At 43.7% G+C, this 16622-nt stretch overlaps 1 protein-coding gene across 1 annotated transcript in view; it reads left to right on the forward strand.

Moving 5' to 3' along the window:
• LOC139049178 (uncharacterized) overlaps positions 1–16622 on the forward strand; it is a 136834-nt gene that overhangs the window by 69331 nt on the left and 50881 nt on the right. Inside the window, exon 12 of the mRNA XM_070524495.1 lies at positions 10449–10699. Within this exon, the coding sequence (XP_070380596.1) occupies positions 10449–10699 (251 nt within the window). The remainder of the gene's footprint in view (positions 1–10448; positions 10700–16622) is intronic.

Here is a 16622-nt window from a genome sequence, read left to right on the forward strand (position 1 = left end):
ACGAGCATATAAGTCTGTTAACACAAGTCATTTCTGTTGTGAAAAGTGCGCAGCGACACTCTCCATGAACGTAGAAGGGCAAATGATGGCAGAGGTTTGGTGAGGCAGATTGTTCCAATCTGTAGCGGCATGGCAAAAAAATGAGGCGGAAAAGGTAACAGTGCGCATGCGAGGGCGGCCCACTTGAAAAGTGTGGCGTGTGCGATGAGATGTTCGGGCTGCGGGGAGGATATAGGGTGGTTGATTAGGCGAGCTGTGATAAAACTTATGGAAAAGTGAAAGGGTTCCAGTGCGCCGGCACGTACAAAGGGGAAGTAAATTCAATTCTTTCTTTAAGTAAGATATGCTCACGTCATATGAATAATTAGAATGGATGAACCTTGTGGCACGGTTTGGAACGGCTTCGAGTGCGTTAATGAGATATGTTTGGTGCGGATTCCATATGGCGGATGCATATTCCAATTTCGGTCGGACTATTGACTGGTAGGCCAGTAGTTTAACAGGTTTGGGGGCGCGTTTTAGATGACGCTTGAGAAAACCCGGCGATTTGTTAGCAGATGAAATGATGTTACTGACGTGTGTTCGCCAGGCTAAGTCGTTAGATTTAGTAACACCTAGGTACTTGTAAGACTGAGCAGCACACACGGGAATGTTATTAATTGTGTATTGGTAAGGAAATGGGTCGCGCCGACGAGAAAATACCATCAAGTTGCATTTCTTAGGATTAAGTTCCATTAATTACCGGTCGCACCATTGCTGTAAGTAGTTAATGTCCTCCTGAAGCAAGTCTTAATTAGATGTGCTAGTAATTGTTCGATAAATGACGCAGTCGTCTGCGAACAAACGAACGTTGCAAGACACGTGCAGGGGTAGGTCATTAATGTATATTAAGAATAGTAGGGGTCCAAGAACAGATCCTTGCGGTACACCGGAAGTCACTGGTAGGTGGTTAGGTGCGCGGTTGTTAACTGTAACGAACTGAGATCTGCTTGTTAGGAACGCTTCAATCCATCGCAAAATGTCGGGGTGAAGGTTCGCAAGAGAAAGTTTTAGTAGCAGACGTTGGTGTGGTACCTTGTCAAACGCTTTTGTAAAATCTAGAAATATCGCGTCTGTTTGGAGGTTAGAATCTAAGTTAGTGTGAATATCATGCAGGAAAATGGCCAGTTGTGTTTCGCAGGAAAAGCCTTTGCGGAACCCATACTGTGAAGAATGAAAGTATTTGTTCGAGTCGAGAAATTTCATGATTTCTGTGTACATGACGTGTTCCATGAGCTTACTGGGCACACTCGTTAATGAAATGGGGCGATAATTAAGCAGGCAATTCCTGTCACCTGATTTGTGGATGGGAACAACCTTCCCCACCTTCCAGTCATGTGGTACTTCACCAGTTGAAAGTGACTGCGAGAATAGCATACACAGAAACACCGCGGTGACGTGTTTAGTATTCTTTAACAGTCTCGAAATAATGTTATCCGCGCCGGCTGACGATGTGAGTTTAAGGTTGTCAATTAACGATGAGATACCATCTGGGGAAAATGTAATGGTTGGCATAACGCTTGTTTCGTTAGTACGTGAAGAAAAAGGGGATGGGGTAGGCTCTTCTGTAAATACCGAGACAAAAGCTGCATTAAAAAGGTTCGCGCACTCTACATCGCCGACCGTTTCACCACCTTCATTGGTAAGTGTTACACCGTGCCTTTCTTGAGGGTTTAGCACCTGCTAGAATGTTTTTGTGTTATTGATGAAAAGTTTCCTAAGGTCATCACCACAGAGTGCATCTTTCGCCTTGCGATTCGCTGATAGGTATGCGCGTTCAGCAGTGTAGTATTTTTCCCATGCACACGTGTTCATCCTGCACTTTGCGGCACGACACATGCGTTTCTTTTTGTTTTCTAGTCTTTTTAACGAATTGTTAAACCATGGTTTTTGTTCATGTGTCCGAAAGGTAATTTTCGGTATAAACTGGTTCGCTAAGTTATTTATTTTTTGTTTGAATATCAGCCAAGTTTCATGAATGCTGCAGTTATGACACGTATCTTGAAGGAAGGTAGAAAATTCTGTAAATGTTCACATATTGCATGATAATTTCCTTTGTCGTATAAGTGTATAGTTTTCTCCCGCTTCTCCCGCAGAGCTGGAGCAAAGCGAAAAGAAGCATGGATGACCTTGTGGTCACTAATTTCTCGAAGATAGGTGATGGACGACAAACTGTCTGGACGGTTGACCAGTAGTAAATCTAATATGTTTGCAGTGTCTTGGGTGACGCGCGTTGGCTCGAATATGAGTTGTGTCAGATTGAAGTTGAGGCAAACGTCGAGAAAATCTCTCGATTCGGTTTGGCTTACCAGAGAGGGTACTGCGTTGTGCCAATCAATGTCTGGTAAGTTAAAGTCTCCAAAAAGAAGAAGGTCGGCATTAGGATAGCGAGAGCGAGCCACATTTAGTGCATTGTTTAGATTACGAGCGAAGTCGGCGCTATTGCGAGGGGGTCTGTAACATACGCCTAAAATTATGGACTGTGGGGCGGCGTGGCATAGAATAAACAGTATTTCTAATTCTGATGTGATGTTAATGGTTGAGCACGATAACTGTTGACTAACGGCAATAAGCACACCTCCTCCTCTAGTCCCGGCACCATCTTTTCGAAAGACGCTGAAGTTTGGTAAATCAGCCACACTTCCGAGTCATAGATTTCGTTACAAAGCCACGTTTCCGTCAGTACAGGAACGTTGCTGTTGGATGACCGCACAAGATTGGACACGTGTTTTCGTTTTGGAATGAAGCTTCGTATGTTAGTATAAATTATTGAAAGGGATACATGCGCCAAAAGGTTTCGTTAGAGGGGGTGGCTTGTTTTTTGATGATGTGATGACTGCTATATTTCTTTCACTGTTTGCGATGTGTCATCAGATACGTAGCGCTTAGAACCAATGAAAAGAGTTTTAAAGCGCAAAGAAAATGGCACAGATTTGGCTTTCGCAAACGAAACAAGTTTCCTGCGGGCGTCCCTAACTGCCGGGGAAAAATCCTCACCCATGCTGAGATCAGTGCCCTTAAGTTTGTGCCCATTTGAGAGCACCATTTCTTTTTTCTTACAATGAATAAACCTAACAATTAGTGGGCATGGGTGATTAGCAGAATGGCGACCAACACGATGCGCTCGCTCTATGTCTTGAGGCTCAAGTGGCCCGTTCCGGTGGTCTTAGCATAGACGTAAAATGTTTTCTTCAGACGCGGCCGGCGTTTCTGATGCTGCTGTATCAGGAAGGCCGTAAAACACAAGATTGCTTCGCCTTGAGCGATTCTCTGCATCGTCAACGCGGGCATTCAGAGTGTGAACAAGCTTTGCTGTTTGCTCGGTATCTGTCCTTATGGTCTGTATCTCGATTTGCATTGGTAGTAGCTTCTGATAATGGCCCTTTAGATCCGCTGACCTCTTGCTTAAGTCAACGAGTGCAGCACTTGTAGCCGTACATTTATGAGACGATGCGGCAAAGATAACATCGGCATTCCAGATATACTACACGAAGGTAAGCTTGTGACTGACGACGCTGCAGAATCCAGGCCTTTTCAATAAATATGTTGAGTCCGCAATTCTTTTTCCCTGGGAAATCTGCCATTCTTCAACCGTAATCGAAATATCAGCTAATGGCTTAACTAAGTTATGACACTCTATCGATCCATCCAGAGCGACAGGTCCAGATGGACTCTCACCTAACTCGAGTATTAAAAAGATGTTCTGTAGCAGTAGCAAATTACTTCTGCGTAATATATAAATCACCTGGGAAGGGCGAAGTCCCGGTAGAGTGTAAAACAGCTAGTGTAGTACCGGTGCTCAAAAGTGGTTCTAAAAGCGTATCGAATTTCGGGCCTATTTAGCGTACGCCTATGTGCTGTAAGCTTCTCGAGCACATTATGTACTGTGGTTTAGCGAAGCACCTCAATGCATATAATTTTTTTGGCCCTGGATTTTAGAAAGTGTTTTTCTGCACTACACAACTGCTTGAATTTTATGACGCTGTAGTTTTCTGCCTTGATAAAGGAAGCCAAACTAATTGTTTATATTTGAATTTCTGTAAAGCATATAGTATGGTACCGCATTTGTTGCACAAACTAGTTAACATAAACACTAGCAGAGCAGTGGTGAAGTGGACTGCAGATTTTTTGGTTCAAAAGAAACAAGTAGTTGCGCTAAACGATACATGCTCACAAGAAGTAAATGTCACATCTGGTGCGCTACAGGACTGTCCTCTTCTTTTCCTTATCTTCATCGATGATACAACCAATGGCCTGTCCTGCAAAATACGATTATACGCAGATAATTGTGTCTTTTATTCAAATGTGCATGATGAATATGACTGTACGCTTCTCGGTGCCGATTGGAAGCCGATAGAAGAATCGATGCCCTCAAACACGGGAAAATAAGCACACGTGTCTTTTACAAAGAAAATGGACAAAATAGACAAAATACGCATTAAGCAGCAAGGAACAAAGATATATACCAAGATTAAGATACTTAGGCGTCTGGTTGTGCAAGATGACTCCTCCCCATGGTCAGAATACATTAATAATTTAGTTGGAAGGGTGGGGCGCTCTCTTGGTTTTTTAAATCGTAATTTAAAACGTCCGAGTAAAGAGGTACAAGAAGTCGTATACAGTGGCGTAGCCAGAAATTTTGTACGGGGGGGGGGCTACGCCACTGGCCCAATATATATATATATATATATATATATATATATATATATATATATATATATATATATATATATATATATATATAGGCACTCGCCTCTTGATTACTTCGTGGCACAGAAATACTCTAGCTCTAGAAATACTCTAGAAATATATATCTAGCTGCAGGTTGCAGCTCAGCCTCCTCCTTAAAAGGTTTAGCTCGGGCGCTCCTATTTAAGTACATGTAGAAGGGGAATTCGTTTTTGCCTGCAACCACTTCACCAAATTTGAGGAGTTTTAGTGCATTTAAAAGAAAAAGTTTAATTCTAGTGACTACTGGCTTCGCATTTTTCATTTAGGTGGTCAATTATTTATTAAAAATTGGCCGGAACTGAAATTTTCATGAAACGAAACTATCAAGTTTAAAACTCCGTGACTCAACAATGAAAAAAGATATCACAATTCTGTGAATTACATCTAATAGTACATCTACAGCGGACAAAATAGATATGTTACACATGAATCTCAAAAAAATTTAGTATTGTGGAAATACGGCTTCTGCAGAACCCTTGTACACAACGTAACCAATTCACGTAAGATACTAATTGACACAGCAAACTTGTCCGCCTTGACTGTTATAATAAATAGCCGTTTACAGAACCACAATATCTGTTCTTCATGCATAGCTATTAGTTTGTAAACGTCGTGCTTCTATTTTTTCTAACTTTCGAATTTTCCAAAATATTTTAAACAAAATTCAGGTCCTAAATCGAAGTTCTGTTTCCAACAGACACTAGGATTTACCTTTCTCTCTCAAATGCAACCAATTTCAATAAAAGCGATTAGCAAGATTATCTCAGAAAAGCGTTTCTGTGTTTTAGAAGTATTTGAATAGGCCGCGTCGGATTGGGCCCGAGCTAAAGCTTCCTCTTAAACAATTTATCAAGGGATCAAATACATGAATAATAACTGCATTGTCATTGCCAAAGATGCTGCAAACAAATTCTTGAAAGCTACGCACTGTAAATACAAGTAAAATATGTATTTTCTCATAAAATATTATACTCGTATGTGCCAAAAATTGTGCCCAACATAACTGACGTCAAAGCTTCCATGTTTTTTGTCTATTTCTTAAGTAAAGAAAACATCACACGAACTTTAGAACTATATCAGTTCGAAACCAGGAAAGCAGTGCATGCCGCTGATATGAAAAATTAAAAGGCAATGAACTGAACAAGTTGTGGACAAATATGTTAATGAAACTTTGTCATTGAAGAACCGTGCTTACATTCTTGTATATATGCAATGGCCAGTGAAAAATCTCATTGACACTGTCGTTTGTTCCAATGTATTACGCAGGAGTAGCTGTCCCTTGTCGTGTATCGTGAGTAATTGCACCGAAGCTATAGTCGCGACAGAGAGCACGTATAAAAAGCAGGAGTTCTGCAAGATATATGAGGGCAAGTCAAATGAATGAGCCAACAACGGGGTACTTTATTTAAAAGTAGTCTTCATGAGAATTTAGACATTTGTCCTATTGACTAACGAGTTGCGTGATTCCCGTCTTATAAAACTCCTTGGGTTGTTGCTTCAAAAAGTCTGTATCTGGTTCCCTTGAGCTGTTTTTTCGGTTGCCCCAAAATGTAAAAGGCGCAAGGTGACAGGTCTGAGCTGTATGGCGGATGTTGCAGCGTTTCCCGCTTGAACTTTGCCAGTTTTGTATTAACCACATAAGCGACGTGGGGACAGGCATTGTCGTTGAACAAGATGACCCCATTCGTCAATTTTCCACGTTGTTCGTTCTTGATTGCGACACGCTGCCGTTCTGGTGTTTCACAATATCGGAAGCAATTGATAGCCTCTCGAGATTTAACAAATTCTATCAGTAATGGACACTGTCGATCGAAAAAATAAAGTCAACAACACCTTTCCAGCGAAATGATGGCCTTTACGTTCTTTGGGCGTGGTAAATTCGAATGTTTCCACTGTAAGCTTTGCCGTCGTGTTTCAGGCTCGTAGTAGTGGCACCAAGGTTCGTCCCCGATCACAGTTGCAAACAAGAAGTCGTCATGCTCATTGTGATACCCGATCAGATGATCCAAGCCAGCGCGAAACTTCTCCGTCTTCTCGCGATGGATAAAAATCGTGGGGATCCATTGCGCACCAAAAGCCGATAACCGAGAAGCTCATGAATTATGGCGTGAACCGAACCGTGACTGTTGTTCAGACGGTCTGCCAGTTCATCGATGCTTATCCTCCGTTCTTGTTTCAGCAGCTCATGAACCTTTAAAATTGTGTGGGGGGTGATTGCACGATGGTTTTGGCCCGGTCTTGGAATGTCTTTGCAACGTCCGTTGAACCGTTTGCTCCAACGCTTCACAGTGGTCAATGAAATGCAGTGTTCAACGTACAGTGCTCACGGAATGAAACGCGTCAATTTAGGACTAACTAATGCCCAGACTTTCGTTTTTACCGGCTGCAGTTCATGTCACATCGACGTAACTTTGGTGTGTACGCTTAGCTCTAAGCGTACACACCAAAGTTACCGTCGATAGTGACATGAACTGCAGCGGTAAAAACGAAAGTCTGGGCATTAGCTGGGTCCTACCAAATACTCGCTGTCGCGTTTCATTCCGTGAGCACTGTACACGGCAGTCATATGGTGAATAATTTCTGTTTTGGAAACACCTTCAGCTGTCAAAAACTTCACGACACCGAGCTGTTCAACTTTTGAAGTGCCCATTATGTTACGCAACCATATTCAACCCAGTGTATGAGCGCATTAAAGAACATTTATCTTCACACCTGCGTGACACTTTTGTGAATGAGACATGCCGTTCTCCTACGCGCATGCCTCGCAAATAATGAACCGAACCATTATTGCACGGTTAGGGTAGGCTCACTTCCATTTGACTCGCCCTCGTACATTAGAAATGCAAAGATGCAATGGGATATGCAAATGCGAAAATACGGCTTGATAAAGCACAAAAAAGTGTCACTGGAAACAAAGTTCACTGCATGTATACACAAAACCTCGCAACAAGATATTTAAGTATACGTATAAGTCTCCAATGAGTCTATGTATGTAAGAAGAAGTAACTGTATATAATGCGTCAAACAAGGCAAATAATCATGTTGCACAATCATAGATTCACAGAATCCTAGATTTCGCCCCCATTCCATCCACTCCCCCCGATGTATTGCGCGCGACGGAAGGCGGCGCGCTTGCTCCCCGCTTTCCTCCTTTGCACACACAAGACTGAGCCACCATCGCCGGCTCACCTATTCAACCTCCCCTCCTACGCTTTCACTCGCACATACAGCATGCAGCGCGTGGTCACGATGTTATCACCCTTGGACTTTATACGAAACATGAGGGCGATGGCAGGAATGCGCCTGGAGTGTCCATATAATTGCTTTCGCAATAATATAATAAATGTATCCGGCAACTGAAGCGTCCCGTCGCCCATTACTTTCCGCAAAAGAAGTATCAAAATCGAACTTTCACCATGCGGCAATTCGCTGCGCCGCAACAATGTATTTTTTTCTGTGAGGCGGAGGCACCGAAATGAAAAAAAAAACGCATAGGAAAGTATGTTGGCCAGAATCTAATGCCTACTTCGGGCACCTAATGGGGCTACGGAAGGAATACCGAAGAAAACATGAGACGCTTGGTCCACTGAGAACCATACGCATACTGCTCAGTATCCTACAGCGGCGAAACAAGACTTTCCGGAAAGGTTCCGCTCAAGGAATGCGGTGCAATCCTTCGAGTCCCCACAGTGAAGGCGGCGAGCGACCATTGTTTTTTTTTTTTTTGTCGTCTGCTAGCCAGAAAGCGTCCAAAATTCTGTCCGGTGAAAATCCACTCGGCCAAAGCAAACCGAACGCGCACCGAAGTGCACCGCACGGTGGTCGGGGCCATACGAGAAAAACGTATGCGCTCTGGCTGGCTCTGGCAGCCCGCGGGTAGGGTAGCGAGAACAAAAAAACAATTGAAGAGGCTCAATGTGTCCTTCGAATAAAAGTCAAAGTAGAAAAAATAAATAAGAACGTAGTTACTTTTGCTGGCTTTAGTGTCTTGACATAGATGTTCTGGCGTAGGTTAAAAAAAATGTTGATATTTTTTTATGTGACATGACGGCACAAATGAACCACCCCAACGCTTCGTCTCATTGGACCTCGCTGCCTGCTTTGTCAACTTGTCTGCTAGTGTGTTGATCTGGCTTGTCTCGTTGTATGTTCCGATATAAGACTTTAGAAAAATCAATAGACCTTTGGCGTCAAATGTTTATAACAACATTAAACCCACAAAGTTCCGCAATTGAAAAACTAAAGCACAACTTTGGAAATGTCAATGCACCTTTCACATCAAGAGCTTATGAGATTTATACTCATAAAGTTTCGCAATTGATATCCATGCGCTCCATAGATTCCGTGGCCTCAGTGAGATGTCGCGGCGAGCCCACTCACCATCAAAGCGCCCTTGAAACTTTGTGCTCGGATGGGACTGCTTTGCGTTATGTGACTCCCGGTGTATGGGCGTTGCCACGAAATCCAGCTCGAGTTTGCAATCTTCGCGGTTAAATGTCTTTTCGAGCGTCAAAAAGACATTCTAGACAAAATCCAGAGTGATTTCCGGCGCCTGGGGTCGCTTTGGTCGGCGGTGCATGGACAGCACGAAAAAATTTCGGGGGGGGGGGGGGGCTGAAGCCCCATAAGCCCCCCTCCTGGTTACGCCCCTGGTCGTATACAAAACACATGTGTTGCCTGTTGGATACTGTTCCCACTGCACACTGAATGCTCTTGAACGCTTGTAGTCGGTTGCGGCATGGTGTGTCCTGGAGAAATACGACCGGTAGTCAAGTGTTACCAAAATGAAGGGAAACCTCGGCTCGGTTTCTCTAGAGCGGCGGCGTAGGAATCTACGCCCTAAGCTGTTTCATTAAGTATATCACCATGAATTTGGAATTTCTTCCAGAACGTATCTTTACCGTCCGCGGTATGTTTCATCGCACAAAAATCGTGATTGTAAGGTTAGGTCGTATCACTCCAGGACGAACCTGTTTAGGTATTCATATTTTGTCCGGACCATCGAAGAGTGGAATAATTTGTCAGCCGAGCGATGACTGAGACAATGTCGACTTGCTTTATGAACAGTCGCCGCCCTCTGCAATAATGCCTTAATGGCACTCCGAATAAAGAGGTCCTCCGCTGGTGGTGTATACACAGTCGGCTTCTGGGGTGCACCCCTCGCTTGCGCCGATGCAGCGCGTGACCGGGGTGCCGACGGCGCGCGGCACCGCCTGCCGAGCTGCGACGTCAGCGCCAAGAAGTTGGCACCGACCGTACAGAGTGGGTGCCGCAGAATAGCGAGACAACTTGCACCTTTTGAAACGAACGGCGCGGTTCAGAGGACGCCATTGCTTCACCGTTTAAACGAATGGCAAAGCGCAGCATCTCGCGAACTGGTTCAGGTGGTGCAGTCGAATCGACGAACGTACCTGAGATAAAGCCACGTGATAAGCGTCGTTCCCATGTGCGCTAAGTCTGAATTCCGTCCAGTAAATTTTGCAGTAGATATTAAATGTGGTTCCCCAAAGGTTGTCGCTGAAAGTTTTGAAGAAAGCTTATCGAGGGACATAGGTGACCACCTATAGTAACAGCAATAAATTTCGAAAGACATACTTTTGCCGATTGCACCGGAAGGAAGCAGTCGCAGTGCCGGAAACACGTCACGGACGCAATGCTTCGGACATCGACTGCTGCAGACATCAAGCTCGAGGTGGAGTACTTCGGCAGCGACCTCATGGACCTGGTGGAACGCTTCGCGGCTTCGTGGGCCCGCCAGCCGGACGCCCTGAATTTGAAGGTCAGCCGGCGCTACGGTGACTACGTGGGCCTCGTCGAGCCTTTCGCGGGTCTCAACAGCCTGGTCGCCGTGGGCATCAGCTCGGTGTTCTTCCTGATCGTCACCTTCTACTCGACGGGCGTCGCCTTGTTCAACTGGCCCGGCCACACGGTACGTGCGCATCGCGGGTTCCGCTCCCGGCTCGTGTTCCCCTTTGTGAACCTGATGGCCAGCGTCGTCGCTTTGCCTTCTTTTAAGCGAAGCATATTACTAGACCTCAACCCAGCTACTCAGGCGCGGCGGTGTCGCCTTCAATACCACGTGACACCGTGACGTCACGACAGAGGAGAAACGGGGCTCCAGCTCGCGCCGTCGCTGGCGGCGTCGCCGCCGCATCGGACGCGGTGAGCGTCGAGCAACGCAGCGTTCGGCGCGACAACGAAATGTGCGCCTGAGCAAGCTCCGCACGCCTGAGCCGACGCCGACGACACCGGCTTTTCTGCGACACGAGCTCCTTAACGCTGTCGCGTTAAAATAAAGGCTAGTATGCTTCGCATCCTGGGCTTAACCTTAGCTGAGCCACAGCCATTTTTCCAACGCCTCGTATGCTAGAACACTAGTTCAGGACGACCTCTTCATCTTTTTTCCCGTACAATAAATATCTCCTTATCGGTCATTGTATATTTATATATATTTACGAAGAGCACAAGGAGTTTAGACACAACTATATATTGAGGGCTAACTTGTACCCGTGGAGTAAATAAAAATATGAGTGCCGCCTTCCGAATAGGAAATAGAAATGCCTTGTTTTTATTTAAATTATTTAGTAATACTGCATGCCAATACCTTGGTCCAAGCAGAAGGGGTACTACAGCAAGCAAAAAGAAAATACTGACAGGCGTAAATAATGTTGCATAACATGAACCTGATGCATAAAAAGAAGTGGGGATCGCACTTCGACATCACTAAAATTCACAAAAATGCTTTTCCAATGAAGCCATAAAATCTTCTCTCTCAAATACACCAATGGAAACTGAATTCCTCTCGCTCACCGTTCGGGGAAAAAAAACCGTACTTGTAAGCGTTTGTTCTAGCGAAAATTGGCGCAAGCAAATATTCGTGACTGTTTCGTCTTCTTCTCGTAGTAGACCGACATACTGAAGAGGGTAACGCCGCATTAGTTTTTCCATAATGAATATTATGTATTAGTACAAGGGCGATTAATTTTTCTGCGTGTTTGTAGTGTCTGTATTCCGTTTTGTAACATTAATGAGGACGGCGAATCTTCTCTGGCATATTTTAGGTATATAAATATCGAAGCTTTTCTCTGGAATCGCTCGAGTTCCACAATGTCCGTTTTAGTATGCGGGTCCCAGACTTCAGCAGCGTATTCTAATTTAGATCTCACTATTGCATTGTAGGCTAACATTTTAGTTCTTATAGGCGCGTGTTTAAGCTTCCTCTTTACGAACCACATTTTCTTTAATGCCGCTGAGCAGTTATCCGATATAAGTGTTGACTATGCGAGCGTATGGCAAGACTAACGCCAACATATTTATATTTCTCGATTTCGGTGACAGCTTTGTTTTGAAGCTGGTAATGAAATTTGCTGAGATTTTTTTCTTGTTACGCGTAAAAGTACGGTTTTTCCGCATTTTCTTTCTCTCTAGAGCTTCGCTTCACCTCTTCTCCTTCTTCTTTTGGTACATCCCCGACAACGGTCACATGCGATGTGAGTGCGTGCAGTGAATGCACGTGCCATTATGTCTTCGTCTTCTTCACCTATACACCGTTGTCCTCTTATAGGGCGCACGAAGCTGCGCGCGTTGTTTAAGGATGGTTTCTGTCTTGTAGCAATATATATATATATATATATATATATATATATATATATATATATATATATATATATATATATATATATATATATATATATATGTGTGTGTGTGTGTGTGTGTGTGTGTGTGTGTGTGTGTGTGTGTGTGTGTGTGTGTGTGTGTGTGTGTGTGTGTGTGTGTGTCATCATCATCAACCTGGTTACGCCCACTGCAGGGCAAAGGCCTCTCCCATACTTCTCCAACTACCCCGGCATGTGCTAATTGCGGCCATGTTGTCCCTGCAAACTTCTTAATCGCATCTGCCGACCTAACTTTCTGCTGCCCCCTGCTACGCTTCCCTTCCCTTGGAATCCAGTATGTAACCCTTAATGACCATCGGTTATCTTCCCTCCTCATTACATGTCCTGCCCATGCCCATTTCTTTTTCTTGATTTCAACTAAGATGTCATTAACTTGACTTTGTTCCCTTACCGAATCTGCTCTTTTCTTATCCCTTAATGTTACACCTATCATTCTTCTTTCCATAGCTCGTTGCGTCGTCCTCAACTTAAGTAGAACTCTTTTCGTAAGTCTCCAGGTTTCTGCCTCGTACGTGAGTACAGGTAAGACAGAGCTTTTATATACTTTTCTCTTGAGGGATAATGGTAACCTGCTGTTCATGACCTGAGAATGCCTGCCAAACGCACCCCAGCCCATTTTTACTCTTCTGATTATTTCCGACTCATGATCCGGATCCGTGGTCACTACCTGCCGTAAGTAAATATATTCCCTTACCACTTCCAGTGCCTCGCTACCTATAGGAAACTGCGTTCTCTTCCCAGACTGTTAAACATTACTTTATTTATCTGCACATTAATTTTTAGACCCACCCTTTCGCTTTGCTTCTCCAGGTCAGTGAACATACATTGCAATTGGTCCCCTGAGTTACTAAGCAAGGCAATAACATCAGCGAATCACAAATTATTAAGGTATTCTCCATTAACTCTTATTCTAAGTTCTTCCCAATCCAGGTCTCTGAATACCTCCTGTAAACACGCTGTGAATAGCATTGGAGAGATCGTATCTCCCTGTCTGACGCCTTTCTTTATTGGGATTTTGTTGCTTTCTTTATGGAAGACTACGGTGGCTGTGGAGCCGCTATACATATCTTTCAGTATCTTTAGATACGGCTCGTCTACACCCTAATTCCGTAACGCCTACATGACTGCTGAGGTTTTGACAGAATCAAACGCTTTCTCGTAATCAATGAAAGCTATGTATAAGGGTTGGTTATATTCCGCACATTTCTCTATCACCTGATTGATAGTGTGATTATGGTCTATTGTTGAGTAGCCTTTACGTAATGCTGCCTGGTCCTTTCGTTGGCAGAAATATATGGTGTTCCTGATTCTATTTGCGATTACCTTAGTAAATACTTTGTAGGCAACGGATAGTAAACTGATTGGTCTATAATTTTTCAAGTCTTTGACGTCCCCTTTCTTATGGATTAGGATTATGTTAGCGTTCTTCCAAGATTCCGGTACTCTCGAGGTCATGAGGCATTGCGTATACAGGGTGGCCAGTTTTTCTAGAACAATCTGCCCACTATCCTTCAACAAATCTGCTGTTACCTGATCCTCCCCAGCTGCCTTCCCCATTTGCATAGCTCCCAAGGCTTTCTTTACTTCTTCCGGCGTTACTTGTGGAATTTCAAGTTCCTCTAGACTATTCTCTCTTCCATTATCGTCGTGGGTGCAACTGGTACTGTATAAATCTCTATAGAACTCCTCAGCCACTTGAACTATCTCATCCATATTAGTAATGGTATTGCCCGCTTTCTCTCTTAATGCATATGTATGTATGTATGCATGTATGTATGTATGTATGTATGTATGTATGTATGTATGTATGTATGTATGTATGTATGTATGTATGTATGTATGTATGTATGTATGTATGTATGTATGTATGTATGTATGTATGTATGTATGTATGTATGTATGTATGTATGCATGCATGCATGCATGCATGCATGCATGCATGCATGTATGTATGTATGTATGTATGTATGTATGTATGTATGTATGTATGTATGTATGTATGTATGTATGTATGTATGTATGTATGTATGTATGTATGTATGTATGTATGTATGTATGTATGTATGTATGTATGTATGTATGTATGTATGTATGTGTGTATGTATGTATGTATGTATGTATGTATGTATGTATGTATGTATGTATGTATGTATGTATGTATGTATGTATGTATGTATGTATGTATGTATGTATGTATGTATGTATGTATGTATGTATGTAAAGTGAGAGTCTCCCGAGATCCGGTACCTAAACAGGCACTTGTAGGTGGAGGACGCACGTGCGAAAAACAAAATGAGTGCGGAAAAAAATGCTTTATTTGCTATGCTTTATTTGAAACCGAGGGCCCGATGTTTATTAGTCATATCATAAGAACCGAAGAAACAAAGACACCAAGGACAGCATAAGGGAAATGACAGGTGCAATTATTAATTCAGTTAAAGAAATGATACATCAATGGAAATGAAAAAGTGGATGGAAAACCTGGTTGCAGATGGAGCACGAACACACGTCTTCGTCTATCTATCTATCTATCTATCTATCTATCTATCTATCTATCTATCTATCTATCTATCTATCTATCTATCTATCTATCTATCTATCTATCTATCTATCTATCTATCTATCTATCTATCTATCTATCTATCTATCTATCTATCTATCTATCTATCTATCTATCTATCTATCTATCTATCTATCTATCTATCTATCTATCTATCTATCTATCTATCTATCTATCTATCTATCTATCTATCTATCTATCTATCTATCTATCTATCTATCTATCTATCTATCTATCTATCTATCTATCTATCTATCTATCTATCTATCTATCTATCTATCTATCTATCTACCTACCTACCTACCTACCTACCTACCTACCTACCTACCTACCTACCTACATACGCGCTCTTCGTGTTTTTCTTATTTCTTTATTCATGTCGTTACACGGCTCGATGTTTGAAGCGCACATATCTGAAATATTCATATTTTATTCCATTCCAGTACTCTGCTACTGGAGCATTCGTGCGCAAGAAAGTCCGTCGCTGGGTTCCGGTGTGGTAGTGCATGGGCTAGTGCGGCGTTCCCAGTACCGTGTTTCGATGAGTGCCATAACAGAAGTTCAGTTTGGCCTAGTTGGTGTTTACTGCATATCACACTGACCACAAATAAAGACGGGGACAGCGGAAGAGAACACATAAAAACCACCTGTGTTGTTTATGTGTTCTCTTCCTCTGTCCGAGTCTTTATTTGCGGTCAATATGATATAAGTGGTATAAATATTCTCGCATGAAATTCTTAAACGTGTGCGGCGGAAAATCCGTACGCGTTGATCAAGCTTTTCTAGCTTTGCAAAAATTTCCCCACGTTTATCCCTTTGGCCATTCGGCTACACTTTTCGAAGCTGTATACCCTCATGGCGTTATTTTGTCTCGCACATCAGTGCGCGAAGCTTGGGCGCAACTGCGCACTGATCCTCAGCAGCAGAATCATCGGTATTTGTGGGCCTCGTACAGTGTAGGATAAAGCATTCGGAAGTGGCACTGTGTGCCTGCGTCGTATGCTGTGCTTGCGTCGTCGTCCGCTAACGCCTAATGCCCGAGGACGTCTTGTCACGGGCGCCTTGCGCGCACCGGCCAGAGGGCGCTGTGCAATTTATCACTGCAGCACCGGCCGCACCTACCGCTAAGTTGCGATGTAAATGAGACGAAATTAAAGACGGCAGGGAGCCACGCATCGGTTTCTTCCGAGTGCCGTGCACAACAGAGTTTCCTACTAAAGTCACTAGAGGGAACTGTGGCGGTGCGGTCGCTCGGCTGCCACGGGCAGGGCGGTGGGAATGCGCGGATTTTTTCTCATCTTCGTGCTTGTGGCTTCAGACGTTCGTGTGGCCTTGTTCACTGCTGGGTTGTATCAGCCTTCACTGACCTAGATTTCGAGCCAATCTCGCTTTTCATGCGCAGAGGGCAATAAGACGGCGCACATGCATAATCGCGGGGAATTGGGGCAGCGCACTGTTTTGTCGAAAGTGGCCAGGCTGCAAAGTCACAAAGCTGTTTGAAGCCATAAGGAAGAAGGTTAGGAAAATCTGCGTGCCCATTAATAAGCATTCTTCCACGTGTGGGCGGAAGCGCCATGGCGCTTGAGCTTCCGTAGACAGTGGCGCCCGAGTTGCCG

Source organism: Dermacentor albipictus, chromosome 8, assembly GCF_038994185.2.
Source record: "Dermacentor albipictus isolate Rhodes 1998 colony chromosome 8, USDA_Dalb.pri_finalv2, whole genome shotgun sequence".
In the NCBI taxonomy this organism is placed as follows: Eukaryota; Metazoa; Arthropoda; class Arachnida; order Ixodida; family Ixodidae; genus Dermacentor; species Dermacentor albipictus.